Here is a 14,424-nt window from a genome sequence, read left to right as displayed (position 1 = left end):
ACTCAGGAAATTCCAGTTGAGTCTTTTGCACCCATAGTGCAGCACTTGTCTAAGTTCTTGCACCTGTTCAGCCATCAGTGAGAACTCTGCATCGTTTAGACTGTCCATCAGAGAATGATAATGCTTTACTAATGTCCGCAGTCCATTTATGTACCTGCATGTGAAAACATTGTCAATTTGTGGAAAGATCTGCCCGCTCCTACAAGATCAGCAGATTCCGTGTGCATCTTTAAGTATCGGCTGAAAACACATCTCTTACGTCAACACCTGACCGATTTGTACTGACTTCTACCTCTTTTCTACTTTTTCTATCCTTAAAAAAACTCCTTAGCTTTGTCTACTGTGGTAGGCTATATGAGACCAGTTTTACTGCACTTGTTGTCTGTGTGTTTTCCAATTGCTTCTGTTGTTAACCTCCTTTGTAAGACGCTTTGGATAAAAGCGTCTGCTTAATGACTAATGTTCATGAAAGAGGGGCAGAATGTCAACACACACTTTACATAAAGTCAGTTAATCAATACAGAGATTCATTTTCCAGGAGAGTCACCATAATCTTTTGAATTATATTTAATGAATAGTTGTATAAGATGCTTGGGGGTGTTACCTATGAAATTGTTCTTCCTGCAGTGCAACATTTCGTGCCAGTTCTGATATCGCAAAATCCAGCTGATCCAGGTATGTAGATTCAGATATGATCTGCTTTAGCTCAAAGGGAAAATTTACAATGAAGCGCACATCTTTCTCCACATTCCTCACTGTACCCTGAGCCGCCTGTAATCACAGCCATTTAAAGAGATAAGAAATGATGACCTGTACCTGTTTATCAAAGCTGACTTATACTGTATGTCTCAATGTACTGTACTGTAAATAACGTACAGTATCTGGCTTTGTGAAGTCTGCACAAACAACACCACCGCTGTTGACCATGAGTAGCACAGTTTTCTTCAAGAGGAGAGGAAGAGACCTGTCAGTCTCTGCTTTCCAGTGAAGATAACGCTGCATCTCGTAGTCTCTCATACGACTTGCCACCTCTGTGTATTTGGCTTTCACCTACGAAAAGGAGGAAAGTCAATATACGTTTTAGCAATATATTTCCTCCATATAGTTTAGCCATCAAATTACATTGTTGACCTTGTCACATAAAAAGACTTCATGTGAGGGTTTGCTTTCAACAGCTTCCCCCCTCCTTGTAATGTTTATGGTAAATTATATTTGCAATATGCTTATGCCTGTTAAATCCACCACACCATATGGTGATGACTGCAGACTTACTGCTTTGCCTTCTTCACTTTCCATCATCTCTTTCATTTCCATGAAACGTTGGATAGGGCTTGTCATGCGGTCCAACAGCGAACGCTCCCAATAGATCGACCCTGCAACAGGAGGCTGATTCTTGATGAGAGGTGGATTATCTTTTTGTTTTACAAATAGGTCACTTATAAAGTCCACCTAGATGAGAAAATCACCAAAGAAGATAAGACAAAACTAAATATAAAACTCATCTCTATGTAATGAAAAATAATTTTTCAGATAAGATATTTCAACAGTAATCAGGTCCTGAGGCACCTCTTTGTCATACTGAGCGAGAATATCATTAAACTTCTTCATCAGCTGATTGTTAATGCCGTCCCTGGAACGGAGGTGCTTGAATTTCAGCAGCAGGTCAAAGGCAGCAGAAGCAGAACGCAGCGACTTGAAGGATTGATCAATGAAATTGATAGCTTCTCCTTCAATAGCCTATAATAAAAGAAAGAAAAAAATATTACAAATATACAAAATTAAAATTGTGATTCTAATCTCTTCTGACAAATTCTGTACCTGTACTTCAGTTTTGAATTCTTGCATCATCATCTTCCAACTGCCCATCTTGCGGATGTCGAAATGGTCGAAGGTAAGCTCCTCAAATGGTGTGACAAGAGAATCTACTCGGCGTAAAACATCATCTATTCGTTTTACATCACCCGTCACCGTTTTTAACTCGTGTCCAAAAATAATGTAAAACTCATCCAGAGTCTATAAGTGAAAATAAAAGTTATTGTCTTTAAGGGATATTTTTTGTATTTCTTTATGTCAATTAAAACCTAGCTAACCTGCAAGACGTCGAACAAATCCTGACAGATTGAAGCCATATAGTCTGTTTTTTCAAACAGTTTTTTGCGATCAAATTCCCAGCGGGAACAGAGATCTGATCCCTCAATTCGTGCACGGACCTCAAAATAACAGCTCTTCCACAGATCTAAGATTTGCTTTCCACCCTGAGCCTTGGCTTTGGACACTACCCTCTGGTCTCTGCAATATATTAAAGATCATTAGAAATTCATATTGTGTACTTTTATTTATTACCAAAAGCAGATAAGAAAACATGGTTTTCAGCAACTTCGAAATAATCAAGTGTAAAAACATATTCAATGTTAATAATAAGTTTAACCTTAAAACAGATATATATATGAAAACCTTAAAACTTATATGACATAAAACAGATCACTTTGAACTCATACAAGAATGGCTTGAATGTCAAAGTTGGTGTATGGTTTAAGGTAGTAAGGTACGTATGTAAACTTTGCATACTAACTTAAAAAGAACATGGAGGTTCACAACTCTGGTAACCCGCTCTGACAGTTCCCAGGCAATGCATTCCATCAGACATGCCATTCGCTCATCTGAGTTATAATGCCTGGATAATATCCAGATAAGACGCAATCCATTCATAATCTCTGGAATAGTGTCAAAGACCACTTTGAAGTCCACCCCTGTGACAAGGTTCTGTAAATCAATATCAATTAAATGATTTACTTTTTTTACCTTTGGTGGTGCTGCAAGTAAATATTCATTTAAAGATCCGCCTTACCTTAAACTGCCTCTCCAATGTTCTAAGAAATAGTAAATTATTGGCAGACTCCTCATAATATTTGGAAATTTCAGCTATGGTCTTTTCTAGCTCCTGCACTGTGAAGGAATCAGCACGGATCATCACATCTACAATCTTCTTGACCACAGGCAGCTTCAGCTGTTCATTTACACAACTAAAGACAGCACTACGTTCACGCCAGAAGTCGATCTCTGCCAAAGGACCATTTCCCTTCAGTGGTGAGAAAACAATAAGCCACTAAATTAGAAAATGACAATTTGAAAGGACAAAATGATGAAGAATAACAAATAATGCTTAATTTAGATGAAGTCACCTACACAGCAGAGCAAGCTAGGAATGCGTAAAATCAATTTTGAGGGTGCGGAAACAGCCAGGATGAGTTCATTTAAGCAGAAATACATCAAACTGAATTTCCAGAGCACCATAAATCAAATAAATGTACTTACTATCTTCAACACATCATACTGAAATCAATGGATTATCAGCATTCAGTAATTTAGTTTAAACTACTAAACTGCTTTAAAACAGACCTGTGGTTTCTTTCTTTTCTGCTCTTCAAGGAAAATAGTGATTTGTGTCTGCCAGTTCATCACACACTGCTCCAGCTTCTCCACCATCACTAAACTGGACAAAATCCCCTCCACCTCACCCTCCAAATCAAGATCTGGAATGTGTAGTTTAAATTCACCTGTAACAGAAAAGAAGTTAAAACCCAATATTGCATTCTGATATGACATTCCAGTACTTTTCAGTATAACTTTCATTTGGGACAGTCACCGGGATACCTTCCAACTGCTGCAGGGTTTTATCTAAGACCCCCAAGAACTTATATGTGCCACTGAGGAGTTCATCCCGAACTTCACCAAGCCCACGAGATTCAGGAAGCTGGTGCTCTTCATCTGCTTTTCTCTTACCCATCGTGTCATTATCTTGAATGCCAGCCTCACCATTATAGCCATCAGTAAGGCTCAACTGGTGCACTGACAGAAGAGGGATATAGATCTGCATGGGCAAGAAAGACGTACATTTCAAAATAGATATTGTTCTTCTGCATCTATATTTATAACAAAGATGAGATTTTATGCCACACACATGGTTGAGAAGCCCTCTAAGGATCTTTAGGGGGTTGCCACTCATCCGGCCAAACTCAACAAGTTTGGGCATCAAATGATTTGCCTCATTTAAGTCTGCAGGTTCACTAATTGTTTCTGCAATGTAAAAAACAGCAGACATATCAATTATATAGCAAATATACACACAAAGAAAATAAAACAGCGGTTCTGTCATCTTACCATTCGTGTTCCTTTGAAAATATACAACGGTGTTCTTCGAAAACCTTTCTGGGATGTTGTTCAAAGCCACATGGAGCTCCACATGATACTGAACCTGAATCTCAATCTTTCAAACACAAATTTTGTCAAAACCTAACCAAGATTCCCACAAAAAATACAGGGGATGTCCTAGAGTTTAAGAAGTAATGAAAAAGTCATGATCTCTATGTCGTAAATCGGACAAAAATCTTTATGGTTAATAATGGAGCATTACATTGCGAGGTGATTTATCCGCATTTGTTGCCTCTGCCAGGCCCTCAGATGAGAGATTCTGTATCTGAGTGTCCTCTGTTGGGTGTGAGGTCTCCTGAATGTTTCCTTTTTCACCTACTCTTTTTCCTTCAGATGGTGGTAATGGGATTACAATTCAGATATTTAAAACGATTTTGTAACTTTTTTGTAACAATTTATTTCTGGTAATATTAAATATTCAAAACCACACTTACGGTCCCCAGGTGTTTTCGCTCTGCTTGAGGTGAGTGATAGCTGTGAAGCAACGGACTGACTTCTCTCTGTGGCATGCTCCTCAACTTCTGGTGAATCTTGGTGAGTATTTATTAAGAAATTACAAACTCTTACACATGTAGTTATAAGCGGTATCATTTTTTTTGTTGTCATTTGGGGAAGCATTGGGTTACCGTGCACTTAAAAGGGGGCAGGTAAAGGGTTAGGCAATCTGCCATTCCGTTATAAAATGCACAGTAACCCACTGCTTTTGGGGCTTAATGCTAATATATACACCAACTGCAAACAAATGAAAACCTAACTTACCCTCATGGACTTCCACTTCGACCTCCCTTATATTTTTAAAGAACAAAAGCGTTGATGTCTCTTCGTCTTTTGTAACTTCATTTAAAAAGTGAAGGATTTTCTGCTCGTCCTCTCCATCACCGCGGGCGAGCAACTCCTCAAAGCAGCCAAAATGAGTGAGGTCAAATGTGACACCTACAACCGTTTTTATCCACTGCACTCGGGTGTCGTGGAGAGCCATTCTTGTTTTGTTGTGGTGAAAACAACCTAATATAACTTTATGGCAAAATCTTGTGAGAACTCCAATGTACCATATTGGCAACGGAAAGCGCGCTCTGTTTTCAGTTGACGTTACTATAGCAACATCAACGCGTCCTGTCCTGTGTTGCCAGATCGATCCGTAGTGCGAAATACATAATTGGGATTTCTAAGTAGCTAATTTATTTGAAGAAAATCTAATTATGTTTATTTGAATTGTATTTATTAATGGTTGAAAAGACACATTTCTGTCATATAAATTCACAAAACTGTACTATCAAACATTACAAAATAACGCTTTATTGTGAAACTATGTAGTTCACGTGGCAAAATTAGGCAATTCTTTGTGATCCCACTGGTGTTTATTATACTGTTTTTGTCAGTATCTTGTTTTACGTTGCATTCGTTTTTTCTTCTTATAAGTTCGCCTATGTTTAATACATTCGTTAACTGCCGTCCACAAATCTGCTATCTCTATATTCCACCAGCAGGTGGCGTTTTACCCCACTGATTTACACCAGTGTGCCTTGCTGATAAAGAAAGACTAAAATCAATTATGACATTTTGCAAACCAAAAACCCCCAATTACAAAGTTATGTATCAATTTACAGCTAACCTTTAAACACATTAGAGCTAAAATACACTGTAAGACTTTGCCAGGATTTTCAGTCTGGACTTGTTGCAGAAAGTCTGTGCCAGTCTGTAGATTTGATCAGTTACATTACATTTACATTTATGCTTTTGACAGACGCTTTTTTCCAAAGCGATTTACACTGCAGTATATTATACATTTTGTTTCTGACTATGTATGTGCAAACCCCTGGGATCAAACCCATGACCTTGGCATTAGTGCAATGCTCTAAGCAGTTAGTGTGCTTCTATCTAAAACTTAAAAAAAGTCTGCAAGTGTATGTCTAGTTTTAAAAAAATCTGTTCAGATTTGAAAACTCTAGTGTATTCCAGCCATTACGCTCCCTTTTAATTTATGATTCAAGAACTTTCTTGACAAGGCTTCTCTCTGCTTTGACTGCTTGGACTTCCTGTTACCGTCACTCATGACATTACAAAAGACAAGATATAGAGCTGCAATACATTAAGAAATAAACACACGCAAGAATTAGATTTTTAAGACGAGTTACATTTACATACAAACATAATTACATAGGCTACATACATACAGAGCTAGAGAAAGAGTGAGGGAGAAAAAGCTGTTTTTTTTGCAGCAAGAGTTTTTTAATATCTCTCTCAAGTTATGACAACTTTTAATACTTTAATTTTAAAATGCTTTTGAAATGAAAAAAGGAGAGGAATATAACAAACTTTGAATTCAGTGTGAATTGAATTGTAAATCTCATTATTCCGATATTCTTTTAAATTTTGGAGAGAAGTACCCCCACAAAGTTTACATTTGTTAAAGCCCTGATATTATAAAACATTCTTCACAATGTTTGAAAACTGCATTTTGTCTATGGTAAGTAATTTATTATGATTTTGAAGTGACCTAATGTTGAAAAAAATGTTTTTAGTGAACTACACCTTTAACATGTCATCAAAACAAATCTTTACTGTACATTACAATTTGGCACCATACACAAGACAATATTATGTTAAAAACATACACTTCTGTACATACCCAAGTCACTGTCAAAATTTCTATTTTTTCCTAATTTCTTTTCCAGAGTGGCTAACAGAAAACAATGCCTAGAAACAACTTTTGTGTTAGGTTTTTATCACACCCACTCTTGATGTTGTAGTGATTAATTAACAAGAATCCATGTAAACTGTTACCATTGAAAAAAATGAAGTTATGAAGTTGACACCATGGTACCATTTTAATATTACCCACAATATTATTCTTAGCATACTAATATAAAGTAGAATAACAGATTTCAGTTGTATATGTTAGATTTCTTACAATCCCGTTTTGAGATTTAGTGAAATCAAGACTGTCCAAATTTTATGGAGATCCTGATTCAATTTTTGTTTCTTGTCCCTGTGCCATTATAATGGCAACAATTATGCCGATGACCACTACACTTATTACTGCTGCTATTATCACTTTATACTTATAATTCTCCCACCGTTTCTTCTGTTTCACCTTAGCTGAGGTTTTTGAGAAGATTTCTCCCTGAAACAAAATGAGCACATACATTTAATTTTAACATTCCAAATATTCATAATATTCCCTTTCACCCAAAGCTCTCATTATCCAAATGCATTGAATGTTTTTTGGCAGTATAGAGAATGTGAAGCTGATGACACGCCTACGTTGCATGTTGTGATGGCACGGCCATCTTGGGAGGATAATTGCTTTCCTGTAGCTCAGTGGTAAGAGTAGCTGTGGGTTTGCTCCCAGGGGATTGCACATACCTATGTATAAATGTATAGGATAATGCAATGTAAATCGCTTTGGATAAAAGCGTCTGCCAAATGCATGAATCTAAATGTAAATGTAATACTCTACTGCTATAATTGTTTTGATTGATATATGGAGAAATCGAAAGTGAAAGAACCATGGGCTTTTCCTGAACGACTCTGCATAATGCTATTGCAAAAACTGCATTGAACGCACTAGCAGCCATCCTCCCAAGATGGCGCAACATTCAACATGGCGTCGATTAACAAGCTCTCTATGTATTTTTTACAATCAAAATTTAATTGAAAAAGTAAACAGTTTGAGGTTTTGAATTAGGCTTAATTCCTGGACCCAAAATTCTAATAGGATTAAGGTATGTTTGCATGATAAAATACAACAAATCTTACTGCCTGACCATTTTGCATGTCTTATACTCAGTCTTTGCAAACGGACTGTCATGCTGCTGTATTACACAATAATTTCTTCATCTCATAACAAAAGGAAATAGCTTTCTAAAATTAACATCGTAAACTACTTTCAGGATGTTAATTGCACAAGTTCTTTCCATACACCCCACCTACAGACTTTTTATAGCAAGGGTCTCCAATCTTTGTAAATGAGGGCAACCTGAAATGATAAATAAGCTACAGGATTTCTTAATGAATATACAAAAAAATCTATACAATATAAACAAAAGACGCCATACATAACTTCTAAATATTTTAAATTATTTTTTATTTAATGTTTTATGTTTTAAAACAAGTTAACAGTATTTTCCCTAATTTAAGAAAATATTATGATTTTTTTTTAATTGAGGCTGTTTATAGATATTGCTTTACAGGCAACTCATAGACTTGACGTGGGCTTGACTCTTGGAGACTACTGATTTACAGTATAAACTCCAACATAACATTTGCTTTGTGTTGCAAGTGAAACACCTGAAATTACAGAGAAGCAGTTTATGGATTTCAGTGTCCTTCATACGTCTCACTGTAAACCCAAATGTTCAAAATAATCAAACAGATTAAGTAATGTAAACTTTATTTTAAGTTCTCTTTCTTAAACATTTTTAGTTCCTGAAACACTTTTTTACTTTTGAGTAAAGTAATTTGATTACTTTTGATTAACTTTAAGTTTTCAGGAGAACTTATGCAAAATAAAGCTACTGAAAGAATTAAGTTTAGTTGACTTATAATTGCAGTTTTGATATACTTACTTGTGTAAGTTCTGTCTACTTAATTTCATAAAAAGGATAAATTAAATATTTAAATCGCACTTGCCAAGATTTGGTAAGAACTTCAACTTAACAGTATTCAAAAATTGAAAGTTCTGCTTAGTTAAACCAAGAATCTCAAAAACTAAATTAAAATAAGTATTGCCAACTTATCGGGGTTTACAGTGTTCCTTACCCACACAACTTGTACTTAAAGTTAGTTAAAACAGCAATCAAACAAATGTGTCACCTTTTGCTTTAGTTCAACAGCTCTGTTTTCTAGCTCCCTAAGTTTTCCCGATCGCTCATTTGCCTTGTCTAAATTGTCCAGCATGATAATCTTGACTTCCTCCACATCATCCTGGGCCTGACGGAGACTGTTGTGTCCATTTTCCTAAGGAAAGATGATATGGTTTATAGGAAAAAATTGCACCTGTTTGTCATATGTGTTGCATTGGAAGTTCATTGATCAACTTCTAATCTATAATTAAGTATTGTATTTGATCAAATGTTTATATTTAATTAAAGTATCTATTCTGTTCAGATGATGAAAACAACATGTCACACATTGATGCCTTTCTGTTTTAATAATAACAACAGGTACTGTCACTAAATACATTTGCAGTAAAACAAATTGCCAACTAACAACCAGAATCTTCCTTAAACAACCACACATGAGAATTGAGAAAGTGCAAAAAGTGGCAATGAAGTTGTCCTGGACCCCTCCCATGATGCTTTTTAGTTCATGTTTTAGATTTCCGTTTACAACAAGTTCTGGTAATGTCATTCCGAAACAGTGCCTCTGCTTTGTCACAGGCCTAGTCACATGGGGACAATCAGACACATTTCTGGAAGCCATTGCATGAAAATGAAGTCTTTGTGACTGACAAAACAGCTAAGTAAAGTGAATTAGGGGCATTTAAAGTTTGTTACAATCTAGACAGGAATCACCACAAGATCAGTCATATTTCATCCTATCAGCAATGTCTGACTGTTAATTCCTTTCTTTGTGCTCAGAAGAATGTGGGTAACGTAAGGTCAAGGTTTAGTTGATCGGTCTATCACACAAGGGAAACTGTCATGCCACAAAGGAAACATTACTTATTCATGCCATCTTACATGAGAGTCTGTACACAATGATCCATGGAGTGAAGGAAACAACACTGTCTACCAAAAATATGACTAAACTTCCATTAAAATGTCAATAATGAACAACATTAAAACGAGTAGCTAATTTTTTACTTCTAAATAGCTTTAATCATTTAAATAGTTTAATTATGGCCCACATTTTTTAATTGCAGGGTATAGACCTGATGTCTATGATCTAAACAGAAAATCTAAATGGTAATATAAAAACATTTGGTATGAGGATTCTACTTTCTATGTTTTGTAAACTAAAAACAAAAAATAAGTCTGAACATGTTAGTGACAAAGGTTTTCAAAAGCTTTCTTAGAAAAGTTGTCCAAATGCTACCACAACCTGCCAAACAAGAGTATCTAAACAATTCCACATTGAACAAAGGTTCCAGCATGCTGATTCTTGCGGCATGAAAATATGAAATATGACAAGTATGTTTACAAAATTTAAAGACAACTATTGATTGAAATGATTAAATAAATGGGTGAACTTTGTGTCATCATTTACTCAACCACTTGTCCTTTCAAACCTGTATGACTTTCTTTCTTTCGCAGAACACAAAATAAGATATTTGGAAAAAAGTTGGTTACTGGCCCCCTTTCACTTGCATTGGTTTTGTGTCCATACAGTAGAAGTGAATGGGGGACAGTAGTTTTCGGTTACCAGCTTTCTTTAAAATATCTTCTTTTGTGTTCTGCAGAAAAAAAGAAAGTCATAAATGTTAAAATATATTCATCTTGTTTCCAAAGGTAAATAATACAAAGCTCAAATTGACAAACTCTGTACCTTTTACAAGCTGGCTAACAAAAAAGCACTAACCAAGCAATTCAATTAGATAAACAAAGATTATTTTGTTGTTAAATTCTGTTTGCACGAAATATAATGTACAAAAGCTTTAATGAATACCTAATGAACAGCCAGGTAGTAAATGTAGCCTTATAAACTAGGGACTACAGGATACACATCTCTTTTCACATCCTTTCTTTACGTCCTTCCTTCCCTTCCTTCCTCTCTTGCTCTGACTCTACAATGAATATGGAACTTCCTTAAGACTAGGCAAAATTCCCTTCTCCTGTTGGTTTCAGATAAACACTTCTGATGTTGTTATTCCAAACAACGCGAATTCTACCAACAATACGGTTCAAAGACATTGAATGACATTCAACGACAATTAATCAATGACATTACTTTTCACGTTACATTTTTTTCACGTTTCACAGACAAAAAAAGGTTGAAAGTAAATTAACAAAATTAGCACAAACTTTCGTTTTTGTGGCATAAATGAGCAAAAGTGAAACCACGCTTCGAAAGCAAAAACAGTTTTATCATCTTATAACTTATCAACTAACCGAAACATGTTTGGAGAACATAAATAAAACCATGTAAGACAAGAGTAACGCTAATCTCCAAGCGAAAGTTTGTATAGGCCTACAAGTTTAATCTTAAAAAAAACGGTTGTTTTTATGAGTTGTTCCTCTACTCCCATTTTTCAACAGCATGTATTTTAGTTAAGTGAAAGGAAAAGGAAAGTTCACAGCTTCAATGACAAGACTTACCATGTTTTTGATTTGTCGCGTTTATACACTCGAAACTGTCACCGATTTCACTGCATGTGAAAGAGAGGCCAGCAACGGATCCGCGAAAACAACACAATCGACTTGTATAAACGTCATACGATCTTGACAACTGAACTTGTCCAAAGCTTTAATCTTTTGCACTGTTTCTGGTACAGTATGAAGTCCCTCCCCATATTTTTTTGTTGTGGGTACAGTTCCCTGCGCAGCCGCAGTGTGTGACTTTTTTGGCAGGTTCGACTTCATAGGGGGCTGCGCATATCGATCCTCGTATGACATCATAGGACCACGAGAATCTGCTCTCGCGGTACTTTGGTACGCCGATCGGTCTGCGCGAGGAGCGTCTCCCAGAGTGGAGGTTGGACGATGGGCGGGGTAACAAATTTGGAAAGAGCGACAAGTGTCGCCCCGCCCACTTAACCGTTCATCGCTTCATGATCAGATGGAGTTTATTGGTATGGAGAATGTGTGGTATGTGTGACGCTTTTACAGATTATTGGTTTAGAGAAGTATGATGACAGTATAAGGAGAGTAATACATATATATATATATATATATATATATATAAGTTTATATTTTAATGTTTACCATGATGTTCGAGAATTTAATGTGGCGTAGCCAGTTACAAACACTAACTCCGAAGTCATTGCGTGACAGGAGGCAACAAGCTTCCGGAGGCAGCTCATAACACAGTGTCTCTTAACCTATAAATTAAAATGTTCTTTGTTTTTTTCCACTTTACAAAATTTCTACTAACCGTATCTCCAACAAACACGAAGAAGCACCACACCCTTTAATCCAGAGAAGAATGTGTATTTATCTACTAAACTGTGCCCGTTTTTTAATTTTTACAAACATTGTTTCATGTGGTACATATCCATGTGCGTGGAGGACATATGGGAACGCGGGTTTTGCAGCCTGTTTGGAAATAACACTGTAAAAGAAGGGGCAAACATCACCTTATTAAACAATTTACACCCGTTTTTTTGGTTACCCACATCCGCCCATCTGGACAATCACTTGGGCCACATTTCATATCATATCTGGAGCAGGGCCTGCGCTGTATACAATACATGACAGTCGTTCTTAGTTCAGAGAACCTGTGAAATATTCTGTCGGTATGACGTAGCCTGACTTTCTGGAGATGGATGATGAAAACCAACAGAGAGCTTTCAAAGACTACATGTGTAGAGAATCACACGAGGCAAGAGATTTGTTTTTGACTATCAATTGTCAAATTATTTTAATGAAAAAGGCTTGAGGGTCCACGTCAAAAAAAATTGATGGTGATATTGTCTGATTTAATCCGATTAAATTATTTTTTTAAAGTAATGAATACAAAAATACTTACTAAAACATGTATTTTTTATCGTTTAAGTGGGAAACCTGGAAACATTTAATATCAAGTTGTTTGATGAACAAGGCCAGAAGGTCAATTTCATGTTCCTAAATTTATATAATATATGTAGGGTTGGATCGATCATTATAATAAATGGGAATTTATGTAAATGAATAAGGTAAGGTATCAACGTTTTTATTAACAATTAGCCTAACTTTAAATAAATACAAGCGTTCTGTTTGTTGACGAAATTAGCTCCGTATTTTGGACATTCTTTACCAAATCGGGGTGGCCTAGATTTAATTTATCCTACACATCATTTAAATCGTGTATAAGCAAAACTAAAGAAAACGCTTTATTTAGATTTCCAGACAGCCGGCAGGAAATCGTGCTATTTTTGCACATTCGTATATTTAACCAGGTTTCAGGGGCGTTACCGTGACGATGTTCTATTGAACATAGGCGTGGCTTCTGACGTCACATTTGGACGTGGGGCGGGTTTGAATATATATATATATATATATACACCTCAATATACACAGAAAAGAGTTTTAATTAAAGTTCTCAATGAGGGTGACAGTGTCCATTTGTGTGTGTTGTTCTGTCAGTGTTGTTTTGTGTTGTGCTGGTTGTTCTTTGGTCGTTGCAGGACTTGACATATCTTGCAGCCAGGTTTGAGCTTCTTGAGTTTTCTCCCAGTATGTATGAGTTCTTGTCCTTTTGTTGAAACTGGTCAAAGTCTTTGTGTAAGTTTGTAAACTGGGGGAAGAATGTTTCTCTGATGTGTGTGTAGTTGGGACAGGAGAAAGTGCAGCTCTGTTTCCATTTGATTGTGTATGCAGTGTGGACACAGTCGCTCTTCTCTCGGTGTCCATGTGTGTCTGTGTCTGCCCATCTCTACAGTGAGCTGGTGATCACTGAGTCTGTACATGCTCAACACTTTTCTTAGCTTAGGATCTGATACGCTTGTGAGGTATTCTGACACTTTATATTCTCTGTTTAGTGACAGATATCATTCCAGTTTACTTTGCTGAGCTGTTGCTTCTGTCCAGTGTTTGAGATATTTCTCTTTTTGTGTTTTGATCACTTGGTTTAGTCTGGCTGGGGTTTGGGGTTGGCTCGGCCATATATCTTCTCATTTTATATAACATAAAGACATCCAATGGGTCAATATATGGCAATGTACATTTAGCAGTCCCTAACCAACAATATGTAGAAATGTGTCTGCATTATGCACAGAAATGAAAGAGTGAACAAAAAGTTTGATGTGAAAATTTATTAAATCAACAAACAATAGTTCGAAATGCATTTCCCCGTCCAGCACATACATCTGCTTCTCAAGAGCGGTGTATTCTACATCTCCACGTTTTGTGGCATGTAGTGGGCGAACATTCCATCTCCTTTTCGCCCTTTTTTTGATAGTAGCAACAACACAAAATCTCCTACGTTTCCTTGTCGAGCAGCTGCTCGCAAGAAGCCATTCTGAATGATCTGACGTAATTCCGGTAAAATTCCTACTTTTCTTCTACTTCCTGCGGATTTACAGGACGATTTGGTTTGTGCGCCCCCTGTCTTTTCAAAGAATATCTCAACAGC

The 14,424-nt window shown here is 36.5% G+C and overlaps 2 protein-coding genes across 3 annotated transcripts in view; both read right to left on the bottom strand.

Annotated features, from left to right (window-relative positions):
• Nucleotides 1–6,198, bottom strand: part of dnah10 (dynein axonemal heavy chain 10) — a 37,335-nt gene extending 31,137 nt beyond the window's left edge. For both annotated transcript variants that reach the window (XM_056746871.1, XM_056746870.1), the window contains exons 1-16: nucleotides 4,972–6,198; nucleotides 4,647–4,742; nucleotides 4,415–4,539; nucleotides 4,162–4,267; nucleotides 3,962–4,077; nucleotides 3,655–3,871; nucleotides 3,400–3,557; nucleotides 2,849–3,079; nucleotides 2,573–2,763; nucleotides 2,091–2,289; nucleotides 1,819–2,013; nucleotides 1,567–1,737; nucleotides 1,273–1,449; nucleotides 877–1,050; nucleotides 605–771; nucleotides 3–154 (exon numbers count right to left, since the gene is read on the bottom strand). In XM_056746871.1, coding sequence (XP_056602849.1) covers nucleotides 3–154; nucleotides 605–771; nucleotides 877–1,050; nucleotides 1,273–1,449; nucleotides 1,567–1,737; nucleotides 1,819–2,013; nucleotides 2,091–2,289; nucleotides 2,573–2,763; nucleotides 2,849–3,079; nucleotides 3,400–3,557; nucleotides 3,655–3,871; nucleotides 3,962–4,077; nucleotides 4,162–4,267; nucleotides 4,415–4,539; nucleotides 4,647–4,742; nucleotides 4,972–5,191 — 2,695 coding nt within the window. In that variant the 5' untranslated portion in view covers nucleotides 5,192–6,198. The remainder of the gene's footprint in view (nucleotides 1–2; nucleotides 155–604; nucleotides 772–876; nucleotides 1,051–1,272; nucleotides 1,450–1,566; nucleotides 1,738–1,818; nucleotides 2,014–2,090; nucleotides 2,290–2,572; nucleotides 2,764–2,848; nucleotides 3,080–3,399; nucleotides 3,558–3,654; nucleotides 3,872–3,961; nucleotides 4,078–4,161; nucleotides 4,268–4,414; nucleotides 4,540–4,646; nucleotides 4,743–4,971) is intronic.
• Nucleotides 6,199–6,325: 127 nt separating this feature from the next.
• vamp5 (vesicle-associated membrane protein 5) lies at nucleotides 6,326–11,686 on the bottom strand. Its single transcript, XM_056746874.1, has 3 exons — nucleotides 11,472–11,686; nucleotides 9,028–9,171; nucleotides 6,326–7,336 (listed from the first exon to the last, which is right to left on the bottom strand). Exons 1-3 carry the CDS (start codon nucleotides 11,472–11,474, stop codon nucleotides 7,166–7,168), a joined length of 318 nt encoding a protein of 105 aa, XP_056602852.1. The 5' UTR covers nucleotides 11,475–11,686; the 3' UTR covers nucleotides 6,326–7,165.
• Nucleotides 11,687–14,424: the final 2,738 nt, after the last annotated feature.

The sequence above is a fragment of the Triplophysa dalaica genome, chromosome 4 (assembly GCF_015846415.1).
Source record: "Triplophysa dalaica isolate WHDGS20190420 chromosome 4, ASM1584641v1, whole genome shotgun sequence".
NCBI classification, from domain to species: domain Eukaryota; kingdom Metazoa; phylum Chordata; class Actinopteri; order Cypriniformes; family Nemacheilidae; genus Triplophysa; species Triplophysa dalaica.
The sequence above is the reverse complement of the archived record's forward strand: the minus strand, read 5'-3'. Positions and strand labels throughout refer to the sequence as shown.

What these genes read in the sequence shown, in the direction of transcription:
- vamp5 (XM_056746874.1), bottom strand. An exon ending in CTGTTGAACTAAAGCAAAAG is followed by an intron (nt 7,337 to 9,027) that starts GTGACACATTTG and finishes ATTTTGTTTCAG; the next exon opens with GGAGAAATCTTCTCAAAAAC.